Source organism: Oryctolagus cuniculus, chromosome 4 (assembly GCF_051225735.1).
Source record: "Oryctolagus cuniculus isolate XC-2025 breed Fujian yellow rabbit chromosome 4, ASM5122573v1, whole genome shotgun sequence".
NCBI classification, from domain to species: Eukaryota; Metazoa; Chordata; class Mammalia; order Lagomorpha; family Leporidae; genus Oryctolagus; species Oryctolagus cuniculus.
In genome coordinates this window covers 127,924,684-127,939,674 of record NC_142870.1, presented here as the reverse complement: position 1 = coordinate 127,939,674, position 14,991 = coordinate 127,924,684, and the positions used below count along the sequence as shown (strand labels likewise).

Below are 14,991 nucleotides of genomic sequence, written 5' to 3'. Positions count from 1 at the left end.
TTTCTGGACAGTGACCAAACTGTTTGGGAGAATGCAGCTGAAGGCTTTATTTTCTAATTAATTGGGCAGACAGGCAGCCGTGTTATGCAGCCCCAGGGGTCATGAACCTGAACATCCTTTCTCCCACCTTTGGGATAAACAGGAAAACAACCCCAAACCAGTAAACTTTCAGGGAATTTATCAAGAAAGCAACTTCCTAGGCAACTATGGACCCCAGTAGCATTGCAGCCACTTTAGCAAGAGATCAAAAACTCCCTTCAAAAACCATTAAATGAGAGAGGAAAATTATTCATCAAATAGATATTGATCTCTCTTATATAATCTCTTATTCCTTGGGCAGTAATTTACAGAATACCTGAGGCCTCAGTGGAGCTATAAGTTAAAACAGTCATCAGAATCCAGGACTTGTGGAATGTATACAATAATTACATGATTAAAAGACAAGAGGATTATAAACCAAAATGTTAAGTTTTCAGTTACTGTGTTTTTAATTTATTCTTTCAGTATTTCCTGTACATTTCAAATTTAGATAGCACTTATTATAACATCAGACAGCAGCAACATTTTCTAGACAGATTTTCAACTAGCAAAAATGATTCATTTTCTGAGGTTTTAGGTAGCCAAGGCTTTATTGTAATTTAACATGTTACAGAAAGAAACTCAAGAGACTACGTAGGTAAGATAGTTTTATTAATTCATTTAATTTCCCATTAGTAATGGAATTTTTAATTACATGAGTCATAGATTGACATGTGTATTTTCACTAAGGGTAAGGGCATATGGGAAATATGCAGTTCATTTAATAATTATGCATGAATCTACCTCAAGAAGTTTATGGAAAATGGAATTTAAAGTATGAGATAACATTCATGCAAAAAAACTATGCCTAGATTTCAAAAAGTTTTGCACCAACATAAACTCATATTTTAAAAACTAGTTATTTATTTATTTGATTGGTAGAGAGAAGAGAGAGAGAGGGAGAGATCTATCTATCCCTCCTGCTGGTTCACTCCCCCAAATGCCTACAACAGCATGTCAAGTCAAAACCATGTCAGGTCAAAGCCAGGAACTCAATTTAGGTCTTCCACACAGGTGTCATAGATCCAAATATTTGAACCATCATCTCCTAACTCCTAGGATGTACACTAGTAGGGATGCTGGTATGGAAAGGTAAGCTAGAACTTGAACCTAGATACTGATATAGGATGTGGCTGTACCAAGTGGTGATTTAATCACTACATCAAGCACTGGTTTTTTTGTTTTTTGTTTTTTTTTTGGACAGATAGAGTTAGACAGTGAGAGAGAGAGACAGAAAGAAAGGTTTTCCTTCTGTTGGTTCACCCCCCAAATGGTCACTACAGCCGGCATGCTGCACCGATCCGAATCCAGGAGCCAGGTGCTTCCTCCTGGTCTCCCATGCGGGTGCAGGGGCCCAAGCAGGGGCCATCTTCCACTGCCTTCCTGGGCCACAACAGAGAGCTGGACTGGAAGAGGAGCAACTGGGACTAGAACATGGCGTCCACATGGGATGCCTGCACTGCAGGCGGAGGATTAACCAAGTGAGCCATGGCGCTTGCCCCCAAACACTGGTCTTAAAACTCATACTTTTAATTCCATTTCTCTGCAAACTTTTTGAAGTATCCTCATATTTGTATGTGGTTAGAAAAAGGTTATAGAAATTTTAAAAGAATCTGATTGGACAAACTTAAGGGGATTACCAATATCCCCTTAATAACTGAACAAAGGTGAACTGGCATCTTCACATTAACTAGCCTAGGAACTCCATGACGCAGGCAGCACCATTGTGGTTAGAAACAGTTTCATTTCTACTCAGATCCCCTCTCAGGCCTCCCTCCTTCAGCAGATGTGTTGCCATTTGTAATTATGGAGAAGAGGTTATTTTAGCTTGAACTCTCTCAGCTCTTTACCGCCTCAGCTTATGTTTTTCGGTCTCTTGATGCTTCCTTCCTGTTCAAAAGGGTGGATGCTGCCTCAGTCTCACCCTGTGCTCAGAGACTTCGAAGGAGTTCTCTTCTGTGGTAGCAGTTAGTCGCTGCTGATGTTCTCTTTTCAGTTGAAAAAGAAACTGAAAGTAACCACAAACAAACAAAAATCATAAAAATGCTAGAAGAAAACTAGCTGTACAAAATACCTTGAAGTGTGAGATGCTTTCCTATTTGTGGCATGAATTTTATAAAGGAAAACCATAAAAGAAAAGATCAATAAATTCAAAATGGACTATTATGTTAAATCTCAATAAAAAGTCATAAACAAATGAAAGACCCTAGCAGCATGATAAAATTATTTGCAAGGCACTTGACTGACATAGGACTAATATCCCCTTATATATTATAAAACATAATCAAAAATTCCAGTATAAGAAATTCCATGAGACAAAAGGTCTAAGAAAATACCACTGATAACTTACTTAACTGTTAATATTTTACATGATTGGTGTAAAAATAGCATATGAACATTTCATAAATTATATGGAATCATAGTCATATCTGTTAGTATCTATTCACTATTTGAATGTTATTTTACTATAGCTTATGGCCTAGAGTACGATGACATCTCAAGACAAATGAGCACTAGTACTTCATTTTGATTAAAAGAGCCTCCAGAAATACATGAAGATTTTTTTCCCTCGATACATGGCTTAAATATTGGCAAACTATGAGTCTGTGGGCCAAATGCAACCCACCACCTGTTTCTCTAAAAAAGTGTTCTGGAGCGCAGCCATGCCCTTTTATTTACATACTGTCTGTAGCTGCTTTCCTGCTGCAAGGACAGACTACTTGCAACAAAGATGCGATGGCCTGCAAAGTCTGAAACATTTATTATTTGGCCTGTTATAGATAAATTTTGAATGGTTTATTTAGAACATTTAGCTTATATGAAACACTGAAAAATTTTATCAGTTTTCCAGGACCACGCCTCTTTAATTTCATAAAGGTACACTGGATAAGGCAGTAACGCTTTTTGTAAGGATATAAATCCCTTAAAGGAAAGAATGCAGTTTTTATATTTTATGGTAATATGCGTATATTACAACAGTCAAATAATAGAGTAATAAGTTCTCTTTTATATACAAGTTTTAACAAAGATTTTTAAAAACCTTCAAGAGTTGCAGACAGCCAGACTGGAACAGAATGTCACAACCACCAAATTACTTACCTAGACTGCATTCTGAAGTTCTGTGTTATCTTCCCAAGCCCCCATATGCAGAGTCTTCCCTCTATCTTCTGATTGCTAGATTATTTAACTGCCAGGAAAACAGAACCCCCATTAGGCAGATTCCTTAAACCAAACCCTGTTGCTGCTGATCATTTACAAAGAAAACTTCCTTTCCCCTGATACAGGATCTCACTGTCTCCATCCAAACCACAAAGTCTGCAAGACATATTGGAACCACTGCTGCAAAAGGGGCGATACATTTCAATTGTGCATCAAGGGATGTGCTGGACACCGTTGTCCCTGCAAGGGGACAAGGAGCTCTTAGAATCTAGTGGTTGGTGAGAGGAAAGATAGGGAGAGAAGAAGTCTATATAACAGAGCTGAGCAATTTCTTCCATTCTTGCTATATTTGGCTTTCTGGAACAGAAGGGTCTAAAGAGACAACTCCAAAGCAGAGTGGGATTTGAAATTGTGCTTCAACTAAGACAACGAGGATCAATGAAATCTCTCTCAAATTTCCCTTGAGTGGGAGTACATTCATCATGTAAAAGTTGTGCAATAAGCGAGTTGCGTTCTTTTCTCTACACATCAGTGTCTCAGGCAAATCTGAGACCAGACAGAAAAGGTCAGATCATTTAGCTGAGGGAGGAAGGACATTCTCCTGTCTTTAAAAAGATCTTTCTTTCTAAAATCAGGTAAAAGAATGAAAATATACCAAACCGTTAGTAAGAGCTTAGGAAACAGTTTATAATAGAACCCTGACAGAGGGAACAGGTTATGAGGTATTAGTCTAGGCCTGTGTGACATTTTTAGCCCAGGGAAATTTTGTTAGGGAGAAATGACTGGTTTTTATTGTCAAAAATAACACAGCATATTCATTTATATGTTGACATCACTATTCAATGCTAAACTGATAAACAGCCTTGAGACAATATTTTAAAGTGTCATTATTTTTTTTTTTAAATTTGAACTGCAGAGTTGCAGAGAGAGAGGGGTGGGGAGATACAGAGATCTTCCATCAGCTGATTAGCTCCCGAAATGGCCACAGTGGCTGGGACTGGACCAGGCCAAAGCAAGGAGCCAGGAGCTTCTTCTGAGTCTCCAATGTAGGTGCAGAGACCCAAGCACTTGGGCCATCTTGCACTGTTTTCCCAGACACACTGGTAGGAAGCTAGATCAAAAGTGGAGCAGTCAGACTCTAACAGACATCCATAAGGAATGCCAGTGTTGTAAGCAGTGACTCAGCCAACTACTCCACCTCACAGGCCCTGAGACAATACCGATTTTGATTTTTTTCTGCATATCCAAAATATGTAAAAATGTTGACAAATTTAAAGAGGTTATTTGCTGTAAAATTTAAGAGTCTGTTACATAGTTTTCTTGAAGGAATAATAAAAATAGGAAAGGGGACCAGGAGTATTGAGGATAGAGCAGCAATTATAAAACCTGACAGATCTGTGTCTCTTTTTGGTTATCTTAGGATCTGAGGACATTTTTAAGATACAAAGATAGAGTATGTCATTACAAGTAGTTAAAATCATTATTTGTATAAAACGGTTGTCCCAAATCTGAGTAGGATGTAACTGTATGAAACAACATGTCGGCTGGTGCCCCGGCTCACTAGGCTAATTCTCCGCCTTGCGGCGCCGGCACACCGGGTTCTAGTCCCGGTTGGGGCGCCGGATTCTGTCCCGGTTGCCCCTCTTCCAGGCCAGCTCTCTGCTGTGGCCAGGGAGTGCAGTGGAGGATGGCCCAAGTCCTTGGGCCCTGCACCCTCATGGGAGACCAGAAGTACCTGGCTCCTGCCATCAGATCAGCGTGGTGCGCAGGCCGCAGCGCGTGGCCATTGGAGGGTGAACCAATGGCAAAGGAAGACCTTTCTCTCTGTCTCTCTCTCTCTCACCGTCCACTCTGCCTGTCAAAAAAAAAAAAAAAAAAAAAAGAAAGAAACAACATGTAATATGTTGGCTACCCACGTATAATCCAAACAATGATCACAGTTCAGTTAACTTACAGAATATTCTTAGAGGCACTCCTGGAGAAAGGTCTACTGGAGCAGCTATTTGGTATAGCAGTTAAGACACTATCTGGCAATAGTTGCATCCCACATCAGAGTGCCTGCGTAAAAGTCCTGACTCCACTTTTGTTTTTTTGACAGGCAGAGTGGACAGTGAGAGAGAGAGACAGAGAGAAAGGTCTTCCTTTTGCTGTTGGTTCACCCTCCAATGGCTGCCGTGGCCGGCGCGCTGTGGCCGGCGCACCACGCTGATCTGAAGCCAGGAGCCAAGTGCTTCTCCTGGTCTCCCATGCGGTGCAGGGCCCAAGCACTTGGGCCATCCTCCACTGCACTCCTGGGCCACAGCAGAGAGCTGGACTGGAAGAGGAGCAACCGGGGCAGAACCGGCGCCCTGACCGGGACTAGAACCCGGTGTGCCAGTGCCGCAGGTGGAGGATTAGCCTAGTGAGCCATGGCGCCGGCCCTGACTCCACTTTTGATTCCAGCTTCCTGCTAATGTACACCTAGGACAGGGCAGATCATGGCTCAAATAAACTCTTGCCACCCATGTAGGATACCCAGATAGTGTTCTGAGCTCCAGCCTTCAGCCTGGAACAGCTCTGGCTATTGTGCAGAGTGAACCACCATCTGGGAGATCCCTCTCCTCTTTCTCTTTTTCTGTCTTGCTGCCTTTTAAATTAGAACAACAACAATGAAAAAGGACACTCATAAAACAAAACAGCCTAAATCTGCTAGTGGGTATGTGCTTATAACATTTTCAGTTACTGAATAAATACTGCAAACACAATCCTATATTCTTGCTTTCACTTTAAAATGATGATACACAGTCACTGTCAACTTCCCCTTGGTGTTTTTAGACTTTCTGGTTTATCTAATAGGTGCCACTAGCTAAACTGTGAATGTTGTGAAATGAACCTTTACTTACTTACATAAATGAAGACACAGGTGAGAACTTATTTTCTTGAGGATTTAAAGAGTGCATGTGCAAACAAAGCTAATTCTTTGAAAGCCCAACCCCAGTGTCTTGCAAGCAGCTGAACAATAGCACTCAGAGCAAAGCTTACAGATGGAGTCCCCATTAAGGCACCATTCAGTGACCAAGGTAAAGCTGTTCTCACCTGGTAGCTTTTCCTTTAGATTGTTTCCCCAAAATGCCTTTTCCTGTGATCTGAAAATGTTAAGTCATCCTCAGGGCAAGCATTCACCCATTGGAAGCTCTGGTATCTTTCCCTAAGATAGCACTGATTCTTGCTACCCAATTAAGACCAGGCTTTGACAGCTCCAGTACCTTTATGACTCAGGGGACTGAAAGAAAGGTATCCTATGGATACCCTATGGATCCAGGAAACCTGGTATCTCACCAAGGACTGCTACAATCTTTCACCATAGACAGAGTTTGGGAAAATAATGAAGTATCATTCATATATTCACCAATAAATATTGAGGACCTCGTGTTGAACTAAATGTTGTGAGGAACAGATAGGGCTGTAGAAATAAACCAGCCATCGGCCCCACCTTTACATAACTCATCTGGTACTTAAAGTGACCAGATTTAGACATGTAATTAATAACGGCACAGTCAGAAAATGTTTCATTCTGCAAGTGTTTACAAAAAGATTCCTACCAATTATCACAGGAAGAAGTGACCAGCCACAGAAATTTTTTCATTAACAATTTTTTGCATCATTTTTTAAAAATATTTATTTATTTACTTGAGAGGTAGAGTTAGAGAGAGAGAGAGGAAGAGAGAGAGATCCTCTGGCTCACTCCTTAAATGGATGCAATGGTCAGAACTGAGCCTATCTGAAGCCAGGAGCCAGGAGCTTCTTCCAGGTCTTCTACATGGGTGCAAGAGGCCCAAGCACTTGAGCCATCCTCTACTACTTTCCCAGGTCATCAGCAGGGAGCTGGATCAAAAGTGGAGCAGCCAGAACACAAACCAGCACCCAGGCAGATGCTAAACCTACCAGGCCTCAAAGCCAGCCCTTCTTTGCATTATTTTGAATCTCAGAGCCCCTTTCTGTGGGAGACCATGTGAGTATAACACAAATTATTGTTAAAGAATCCCTAATGGGCCAGTGCCGCGGCTCACTAGGCTAATCCTCCGCCTTGTGGCACCGGCACACCAGGTTCTAGTGCCGGTCAGGGCGCTGGATTCTGTCCCGGTTGCCCCTCTTCCAGGCTAGCTCTCTGCTGTGGCCAGGGAGTGCAGTGGAGGATGGCCCAAGTCCTTGGGCCCTGCACGCCATGGGAGAGCAGGATAAGCACCTGGCTCTTGCCATCAGATCAGCGTGGTGTGCCGGCCGCAGCGCGCCTGCTGCGGCGGCCATTGGAGGGTGAACCAACGGCAAAGGAAGACCTTTCTCTCTGTCTCTCTCTCTCTCACCGTCCACTCTGCCTGTCAAAAAAAAAAAAAAAAAAAAAAAAAAAGAATCCCTAATGCGGCCGAGTAGCCACCTGTAGGGCCATTTCAGGTCCTGGCTGCTCTACTTCTGATCCAGTTCCCTGCTAATGTGCCTGGAAAAGCAGCGGAAGATGGCCCAAGTGCTTGGGTTCCTATACCCATGTGGGAGACCCAGATGAAGCTTCTGGCTTCTAGCTTCAATCTGATCCAGCTCAGGCTGTTGCAGCCATTTGGGGAGTGAACCAATGGATGGAAGATCTCTCTCTGTCTCCGTGTCTCCTCTCTCTCTAACTCTTTCTAATAATAATAATAATAACTGAAAGGAATTCCTAATGGAAAGTACTCAAACTGTGGCACATTTCTGGTCCCAACAAGGCCAACAGGGTTCAGTAATACCTAGTTGTATGGTAACTTGTAATCTTCAGGATGAGCTCTCCCAGCTAGGGCTGGGTAGTAATTGGACGCATGTATCGGATCTACTTGTTATTTTTTTGAAATCAGTTATATCTATATATATTTTTAAAGATTTTACTTATTTATTTTGAAAGGTAGAGTTACATATAGAAAGGAGTGACGGAATGGTCTTCCATCTGCTGGTTTACTCCTTAAATGGTCTCAATGGCCAGAGTTGGGCTGATCCAAAGCCAGTAGCCAGGAGCTTCTTTTGGGTCTCCTACATGTGTGCAGGGGCCCAAAAACTTGGTCCATCTTCTTCTGCTGCTTTCCCAGACCACATCAGAGAGCTGGATTAGAAGAGGAGCAGCCAGAACTTGAACCTGCAGCCATATGGGATGCTGGCACCGCAGGCAGAGGCTTAGCCCAGTATCCCACAGTGCCGGCTCCATACCTATTATTATTATAGATAGTCTGGCACCATGGGAAGAACAAGTAGGATACCAAGGTCCTCATTCTGCTCAGCTCTCCATGCTGCAAGATGAGGGGCTTGGTGATATGATTCTCTCCCAACTTCCTTGTGCAGCTAGGTGGGTAGAGGAACTTTTTGGATTTTCATCATTTTATGGATAGAGAAACTAAGGTCAGGAGAGCTTAAGAGAGTCGCTCAAGGCTTCAAATAGCTGCTATTCAATCATTGAGAATTAGACACCAGGCCTCTAAGAGCAAAGCATTTTCTGCTACATCACATTCAACTTGCCAACTCTGTGGGCAAGGGTACGAATAGAGCTGCACATGACATTCATTTAATTATGTTACAGATCAAGAGAACAGACGTTTAAACAAAATCTTATCTATTCCCACACCATGACAAAGACCTCTCCACAGCAACCTGGACAACCAAGTATGAATTACAAATTCCTGGACTCTGGTGAACCTACTCATCAAATCTCTATTTGATAACTGCTGTTTGGTTTTTTGCTTTTGTTTTACAACAGAGAGACCACAGCAGAATTGGAACCCTGGGGTCCCAACCTTCTCTCACCATGGCCCCAACAGTCAGCCAGGAAGATGCCAGGAAAGTTAAGTCTGATCCCAGCTGTCCCCTCTCCCTGTACTAGAAGGTGCCCAGAGCAGCTTTAGTGTGTACCTCTACCCACAGGCCCAACTTCTGTCCATATTCCTACAAAGAGCCACCTCTGGGACACAGCAGGGAATTCAGTCTTGAGAAGATCCTGGAGGTGGGGTTGGCACCATTTAGGTGGAGCATTCCAGGCCAGAGTTTGGCCGATCCAGAGTTTGGTCTACAGGAGGGCTCGGCCCCCATATGGGCCACCACCTTGACCCTAGGATAAAGCACACTGGCACTGCCTGAAAACCAGAGGGCGGATCAGGGCACAGGTGCTCTGGCTTGTGCTTATGCGTCAGCCTGGTCACACCACTAGACTGAACCTGAGCAAGAGTAATGTGAGAACGTTCTTGTGAGAAAGCGGACCGGCCCAATGGTCACGAAGCCAGACTGCAGCCAGACTCCTGAGTTGCAATCTCAGCTTTGACACTCTGCAGGCAAGTGACTCAGTATCTCAGGGCTTCCGTCTCCTCATCTTCAGAAAGAGTACAACAGTAAGGAGGAGGAGGAGTAGCTGAAACAAGGCATGCAAAAATGCCTGGCAGAGGTTAGACACTGGGAATAGCCCGCTGGGGTTCATCCAGGTCAGTGTGCCTTGCAGAGGTTCTTCTGGACAGTTATATAAGCACATTTATATCCCGGCACTCTTGACGGTCAAGGTGAAAGCCCCCCCCCCCCCGCCCCGTCTCCCCTCAGGGTTGCAGGTGCACACTTCGCCATTCTCGCCGCGGACCTGCAGGGTGCGCGCCACGCGCAGGGCTTTGAAGACGGTGAACTCGCAAAGCGTGGCTGTTGAGTCACGACACACCGGGAACTGAAACCAGGAGTCCCCGCCCGGCCCGGCTCAGCCCTGTGATGCCGGTGTTTTAAACCGGAGGGCGGTGGCATCGGCTAAGAAAGGCAGGACAGGGCTGACGCAGCGCTGCTGCCTGCCCACGCCCTCGCCCTCGCCCTCGCCCTGGGGCGCAACTGCCAAGGCCAAGTCTGCTGGGCAGGTCCCGACACCTCTGCTCGGCCGGGCATCGCGCAGGCTCGGGGCAGGTCGAGGCAGCTCCCCAGCTCCTCCCAGGAGCGGGGACGCGAGCCGAGCCCAGTCCAGCAACTGCGCGCCCGACAGCGAGGATGCTAGGGAAGAGGCAAGCCAGGGCAGCCCCCCTAGCCCTCCAGCGCCCGTTGCTCATCGCAGCCCCGCCGCCCTCGCTGCGGAGCCCTGGCAAACTTTGCAGGTCCTCGCGCGCGGGCCACTGTCACCAGCCCCTTCTGCACCCTGGACGGGACAGTCGTGACCGGGCGAGTCAGACGCTCTCGAAAACAGCCACAAAGGGCTATATTTAGTTCTGCGCACCCCGCCTAAATTCCTTTTTTCACTCTCCGCTTCCAAACGACTGGGTTGGGGTGGGGGAGTGGGAGGAAGGGGGCGGGGAGCCGCGGAGAAGGAACAGCTGGGCCTCCACCTCGCCGCTCAATCTCTATAAATACCCAATCGCCGGCGGAGGCTACTTTTCAGCCAATGAGGCAGCCGCACCGGAGAGACCCTTGGCGGCAGCCAATGGGAGGCCCTTCGGGGGTGTGCGACTCACGTCCTGGGACCAATGAGTGCGGAGTCTGGGAGAAGTAATTTGAGCTGGCGTGTGGGTGTGAGCTGCACCAAGCTTCCTACTTCCAAGCCCCAAAAAACCTGCTCTGCCGACTGAGCATGCCCTAACTGCGGGCCGCCGGCACTGTCAGATCCGGGCTCCGGGTTTTGGCCGCAGCACAGTGGGGGAGGAGGTGGGCGGGACCCTCTGGGACTCTGCTGGGATGGAGCCGCGGGTTCCCCAGAAGCTGTTTGTTCTCGGATGGGGACAGTGACCCAAGGCACTAGAGTTACACCCCGTTCGCTCTGTCCCGGGAACTGGCGGAGCAGCGTTTCCGGGGACAACGGCTTACCAAGGGCTTTGCCAGGGCTTCGGGGGCTGCTCTGCCCAGCCCGCACCTGCAGCGGTCCGGTCCGCGGTCCGCGCTTCTGGCGGCCTGCACCGGCCTTTGGTCATGGGATTCCGCAAGCGCGCTCTCTTGGCTCGCCGGGCCTTAGCGCTCGCGTTCGAGCACGCCAAGCCCCTCTGCCGCCCCATTCCCCCGCAGTGTGCCTGCTGCAGTCCCACAAGCTCGCGTCGCCCCGCCTCCACTCCCGGCGACTCCGCTCGCAAGCCCCGCCCCCAGCCCCGCCCTCTCGGCTCGGCCCCGCAGAAAACCCGGAGCGGCCGCTCGGGCGGGGCGCGGCCTGCGGCGCACTGGGCATGCTCGCGCGGGCGGGGAGGGCCGGGCTGCGCGCGGCGAGTAGGAAGCCCTCGCCCCGCGGAGGCTGCAGGCGAGAGCGCGATGGGCCGCGGTGGTGGGCGCACGTTCCGCGGGGACTCATGCCACGAGTGTCCCGGTCCGGCGCGCAATTAGCAGCCGCCTCCGCAGCCCGCCACCACCGCTGCCCAGCGCTTGCCGGCTGCCGCGACGAGGGGCTGCAGCCGTCGCCGTGCCTTAGGCTGCCGGCATTGTCCTCTGGTCCGCCGCCGACCGCTGCGGGGCCCCGGACCCGCGCCCCAGGGACGCGCCGCCGCCGCCGCCGCCGCCGGCCGGCCGGGCGCGCGGCCCCCGCTCGGAGATCCGCGCGCCCCGCGCCGCTCGGCCGCGGTCTCCCGGGTGTCTCCTGCGGCGCTGAGGCGGCGGAGCGGTCCGGCCGCCCAGCCCAGCCCTCCGCGGCGCGCAGCCCCGACGGGGCCGCGGCGGGCGCCTGGCGAGTGCTGACGGAGCCATGAGAGAGTACAAAGTGGTGGTGCTGGGCTCGGGAGGCGTGGGCAAGTCCGCGCTCACCGTGCAGTTCGTGACGGGCTCCTTCATCGAGAAGTACGACCCCACCATCGAGGACTTCTACCGCAAGGAGATCGAGGTGGACTCGTCGCCGTCGGTGCTGGAGATCCTGGACACGGCGGGCACCGAGCAGTTCGCGTCCATGCGGGACCTGTACATCAAGAACGGCCAGGGCTTCATCCTCGTCTACAGCCTCGTCAACCAGCAGAGCTTCCAGGACATCAAGCCCATGCGGGACCAGATCATCCGCGTGAAGCGGTACGAGCGCGTGCCCATGATCCTGGTGGGCAACAAGGTGGACCTGGAAGGCGAGCGCGAGGTCTCGTACGGCGAGGGCAAGGCCCTGGCCGAGGAGTGGAGCTGCCCCTTCATGGAGACGTCGGCCAAAAACAAAGCCTCGGTGGACGAGCTGTTCGCCGAGATCGTGCGGCAGATGAACTACGCGGCGCAGCCCAACGGCGACGAGGGCTGCTGCTCGGCCTGCGTGATCCTCTGAGGCGCCGCGGCCGCCACGCGCCCCCCGGGCCGCGCTCCGCGCACAAAAGCCAAACGCACCGACTCTCCCCGTGGGATTTCTCGTCCGGCTTTGAGATGGGAGACGACTTTGCAGTGGCCAGGGCGTCCCCAGGAGCCTCCCCCCCTCCCCCCCACGCTGGCCTCCACGCCCCGTGTCCGAGGGAGCGCCCCGTCCTGCCCAGCCGACACCGTGGTGGAAATTGGGGCTCTTTGCAGCATGTACGTTCCTCATTGATTTTGGTTGACGCCCGTTCCCTCCCCCCTCCCCCCTCCCCCGAAGGCGCAGTTATTGGCAGTCTGACACCCACCCGGCAAGCAAAAGTTTCAGCCTGGAAAAAGATGGGGGAAGGGGGGAAGGGAAGGAAGTGCCGGGGAAGGAGGAGGAGGGGGTGTCCGTTTTTGTGTGTGTGTGTGTGTTGGGGGGGTAACAACAACTGTTTTCTAGTTCCAAGTTTTAAATACGTGGAAGGAAGTCCGGGAGAACCATATGAAGGAGCAAGGAGGAGGAAGAAACTTTTGTGTGTGTTTGTGTGTGTGTGTTTTTCCCTTGTTTTCCAGGAGTAGCTGGAATTTAAGATCGGGTTCCTTTTCTGCCAGCTTGGAAGGGCGACCCTGTGACTGATTGCGATTCTGAGGATGTCTATGCAAAGTTGGATTCTTGTTACAGTGTATCCAATCTGAAGTATTGCACATCTGAACTGGGACTGTTAACACTGATGCCAATACAGTGTGGGGTGCCAGAAAGTGTCTGCTGATATTTGTGGAAAAAAAAAATCTATTTTGTTTACCTACTGTATCAAAGGGGAGCCTGGGGGAGAATGGTAGTATTTTTTTTTATCAGCTGTGAAAAAAAATGTTACAGATCTGCACATTTTCTTGTGTACTATTTGTGTGTGTGTGTGTGCGCGCGTGTGTGTTTTATAAATTTAGCTTTTAGGTTTTTCTTTCTTTTTTTTTTTTTTTTTTTTTTTGGTTGGCAGTAACAGATTTTAATGACTTGCTTTTACAAATACAGTACCAGGACTTTGTCATTGTGATTCAGGGCCCCCAGCACCCCTGTGTCTGCAGAGTGCCTTCAAAACTCAGCTGTTCCAGCCGGTGCCAACCTGTGAACTTCCCATCATACCCCAGAATCTGCTATCCCCCAACCACTTCTCAGTTTCCTTTCAGTAATCTTCCTGAAGGAGCCAGGACAATAGGACCTGTTGTTCAGTGAATTTCTTTATTATTTTCAGCCTTTAAAATGTAATTGCCATGTTTTGCAATGGGTTTCTTTTTTTTGTTTGTTTGTTTTCTTGGCTTCATTTTGTTCCAGTGTTCAGGTATTTAGCTCCTTTTTTATATTATTTTTACTTTTTTTAATTATCTGTTATAGGGTGTACCTCCAGAAGCAAAGAGCAAAATTTTACTGTTGTGATGTACCAAGGGAATTCTAATTGTAATTTTTAATTCCATGTGTTTCATCATTGTCTCTTCGTTTTAAGACTTTTAATACAAATGTCATTTTAAAAGAAACAAACTCAGAATTATTGTTTGTGTTTCTGTGTTTCGTATTCAACGATTTAATGCAGTGTCATGGCTGAGTTGGACAGGTATAGGTGCATGATGCTCTCCAGAGTTGTTTGCCAAAATTTGAAGCTTGGTGACAAGCTGGTGATGTTACTTCTCACTTAAATAGGGAGGAGATCTGCCAGGTGTAGGAAGCCCTGGGTCTGGCCAGGTCACCTGACTGCCTGAGGAGCAGTTGTGCTGAACCGGCTCAGATACAGAGCACTTCCCTGTAGGTAGGGAAGGGGAGAAACCAACTGCTGCTGCCTTGGCCCTGGGGAAGGAACCATTTATCCATCTGGGGAAGTGGGATGGCACTTTTTAATTTTTCTTTCTTTTTTAACCACACATTAAGTGCAAAGCATGTTTGGGAAAGATGGTTTCCAATTCTGAAGTCACATCTTGTGCCTTTTTTTTTTCTTTTTTTTTGCATTGTATTTTTACGGCTTAGACATCTCAACCACTTTCAAGTTTTGGCTTAGAAATAGATTATTAGGTTTAAAAGAAAAAGAAGAAAACAGGCCAAGACAGTTACTTTGCTTTCTTTACACTGTGCAGTTCCTGGACCATATTTGAACTCTTTGCTTCTAACAGTAGGAGGCAGTGTGAGCTTTTATTTCTTATTTTTGTTAATGAGTTCTTTAGTCACTAATATAGCCTGTAGAATAAAAAAAAGTCTGTGGTTGTATATAAATCGTACCTGATATACGTTAGGTCTGTGAAGTGTAGCTGAAATCTAAAGAGTCTTTTTGGAAAAAAAGGGATATATTTCCTTGACAAAACCAAAAGGAATTACAGGACACATGTTTCTTTACAGGGGTAGTAAAATCTCGCCTGAATTTTCTTTTTCTTTTTTCTTCTTTTTGCCCAGTGGGCATCTCAGTATTTCCCTAGGGTAGAAGAACAGAGAATTTTGCCTGTGTTGATCCTATTACCTATTTTTTTTTAAAACCTCTGATCTCA

General features: G+C 47.8%; 1 protein-coding gene and 1 long non-coding RNA gene across 2 annotated transcripts; one reads left to right on the top strand and one right to left on the bottom strand.

The window, feature by feature from the left end:
• Positions 1-464: 464 nt before the first annotated feature.
• On the bottom strand, positions 465-10,159 carry LOC103350421 (uncharacterized). Its single transcript, XR_016232634.1, has 3 exons — positions 9,854-10,159; positions 3,178-3,265; positions 465-2,086 (listed from the first exon to the last, which is right to left on the bottom strand). It is a non-coding gene; the product is annotated as an uncharacterized LOC103350421 (long non-coding RNA).
• Positions 10,160-11,436: 1,277 nt separating this feature from the next.
• RAP2B (RAP2B, member of RAS oncogene family) lies at positions 11,437-13,999 on the top strand. Its single transcript, XM_070072619.2, has one exon. The coding sequence runs from the start codon at positions 11,909-11,911 to the stop codon at positions 12,458-12,460; it is 552 nt and encodes a 183-aa protein (XP_069928720.1). The 5' UTR covers positions 11,437-11,908; the 3' UTR covers positions 12,461-13,999.
• The last annotated feature ends 992 nt before the right edge of the window (positions 14,000-14,991 follow it).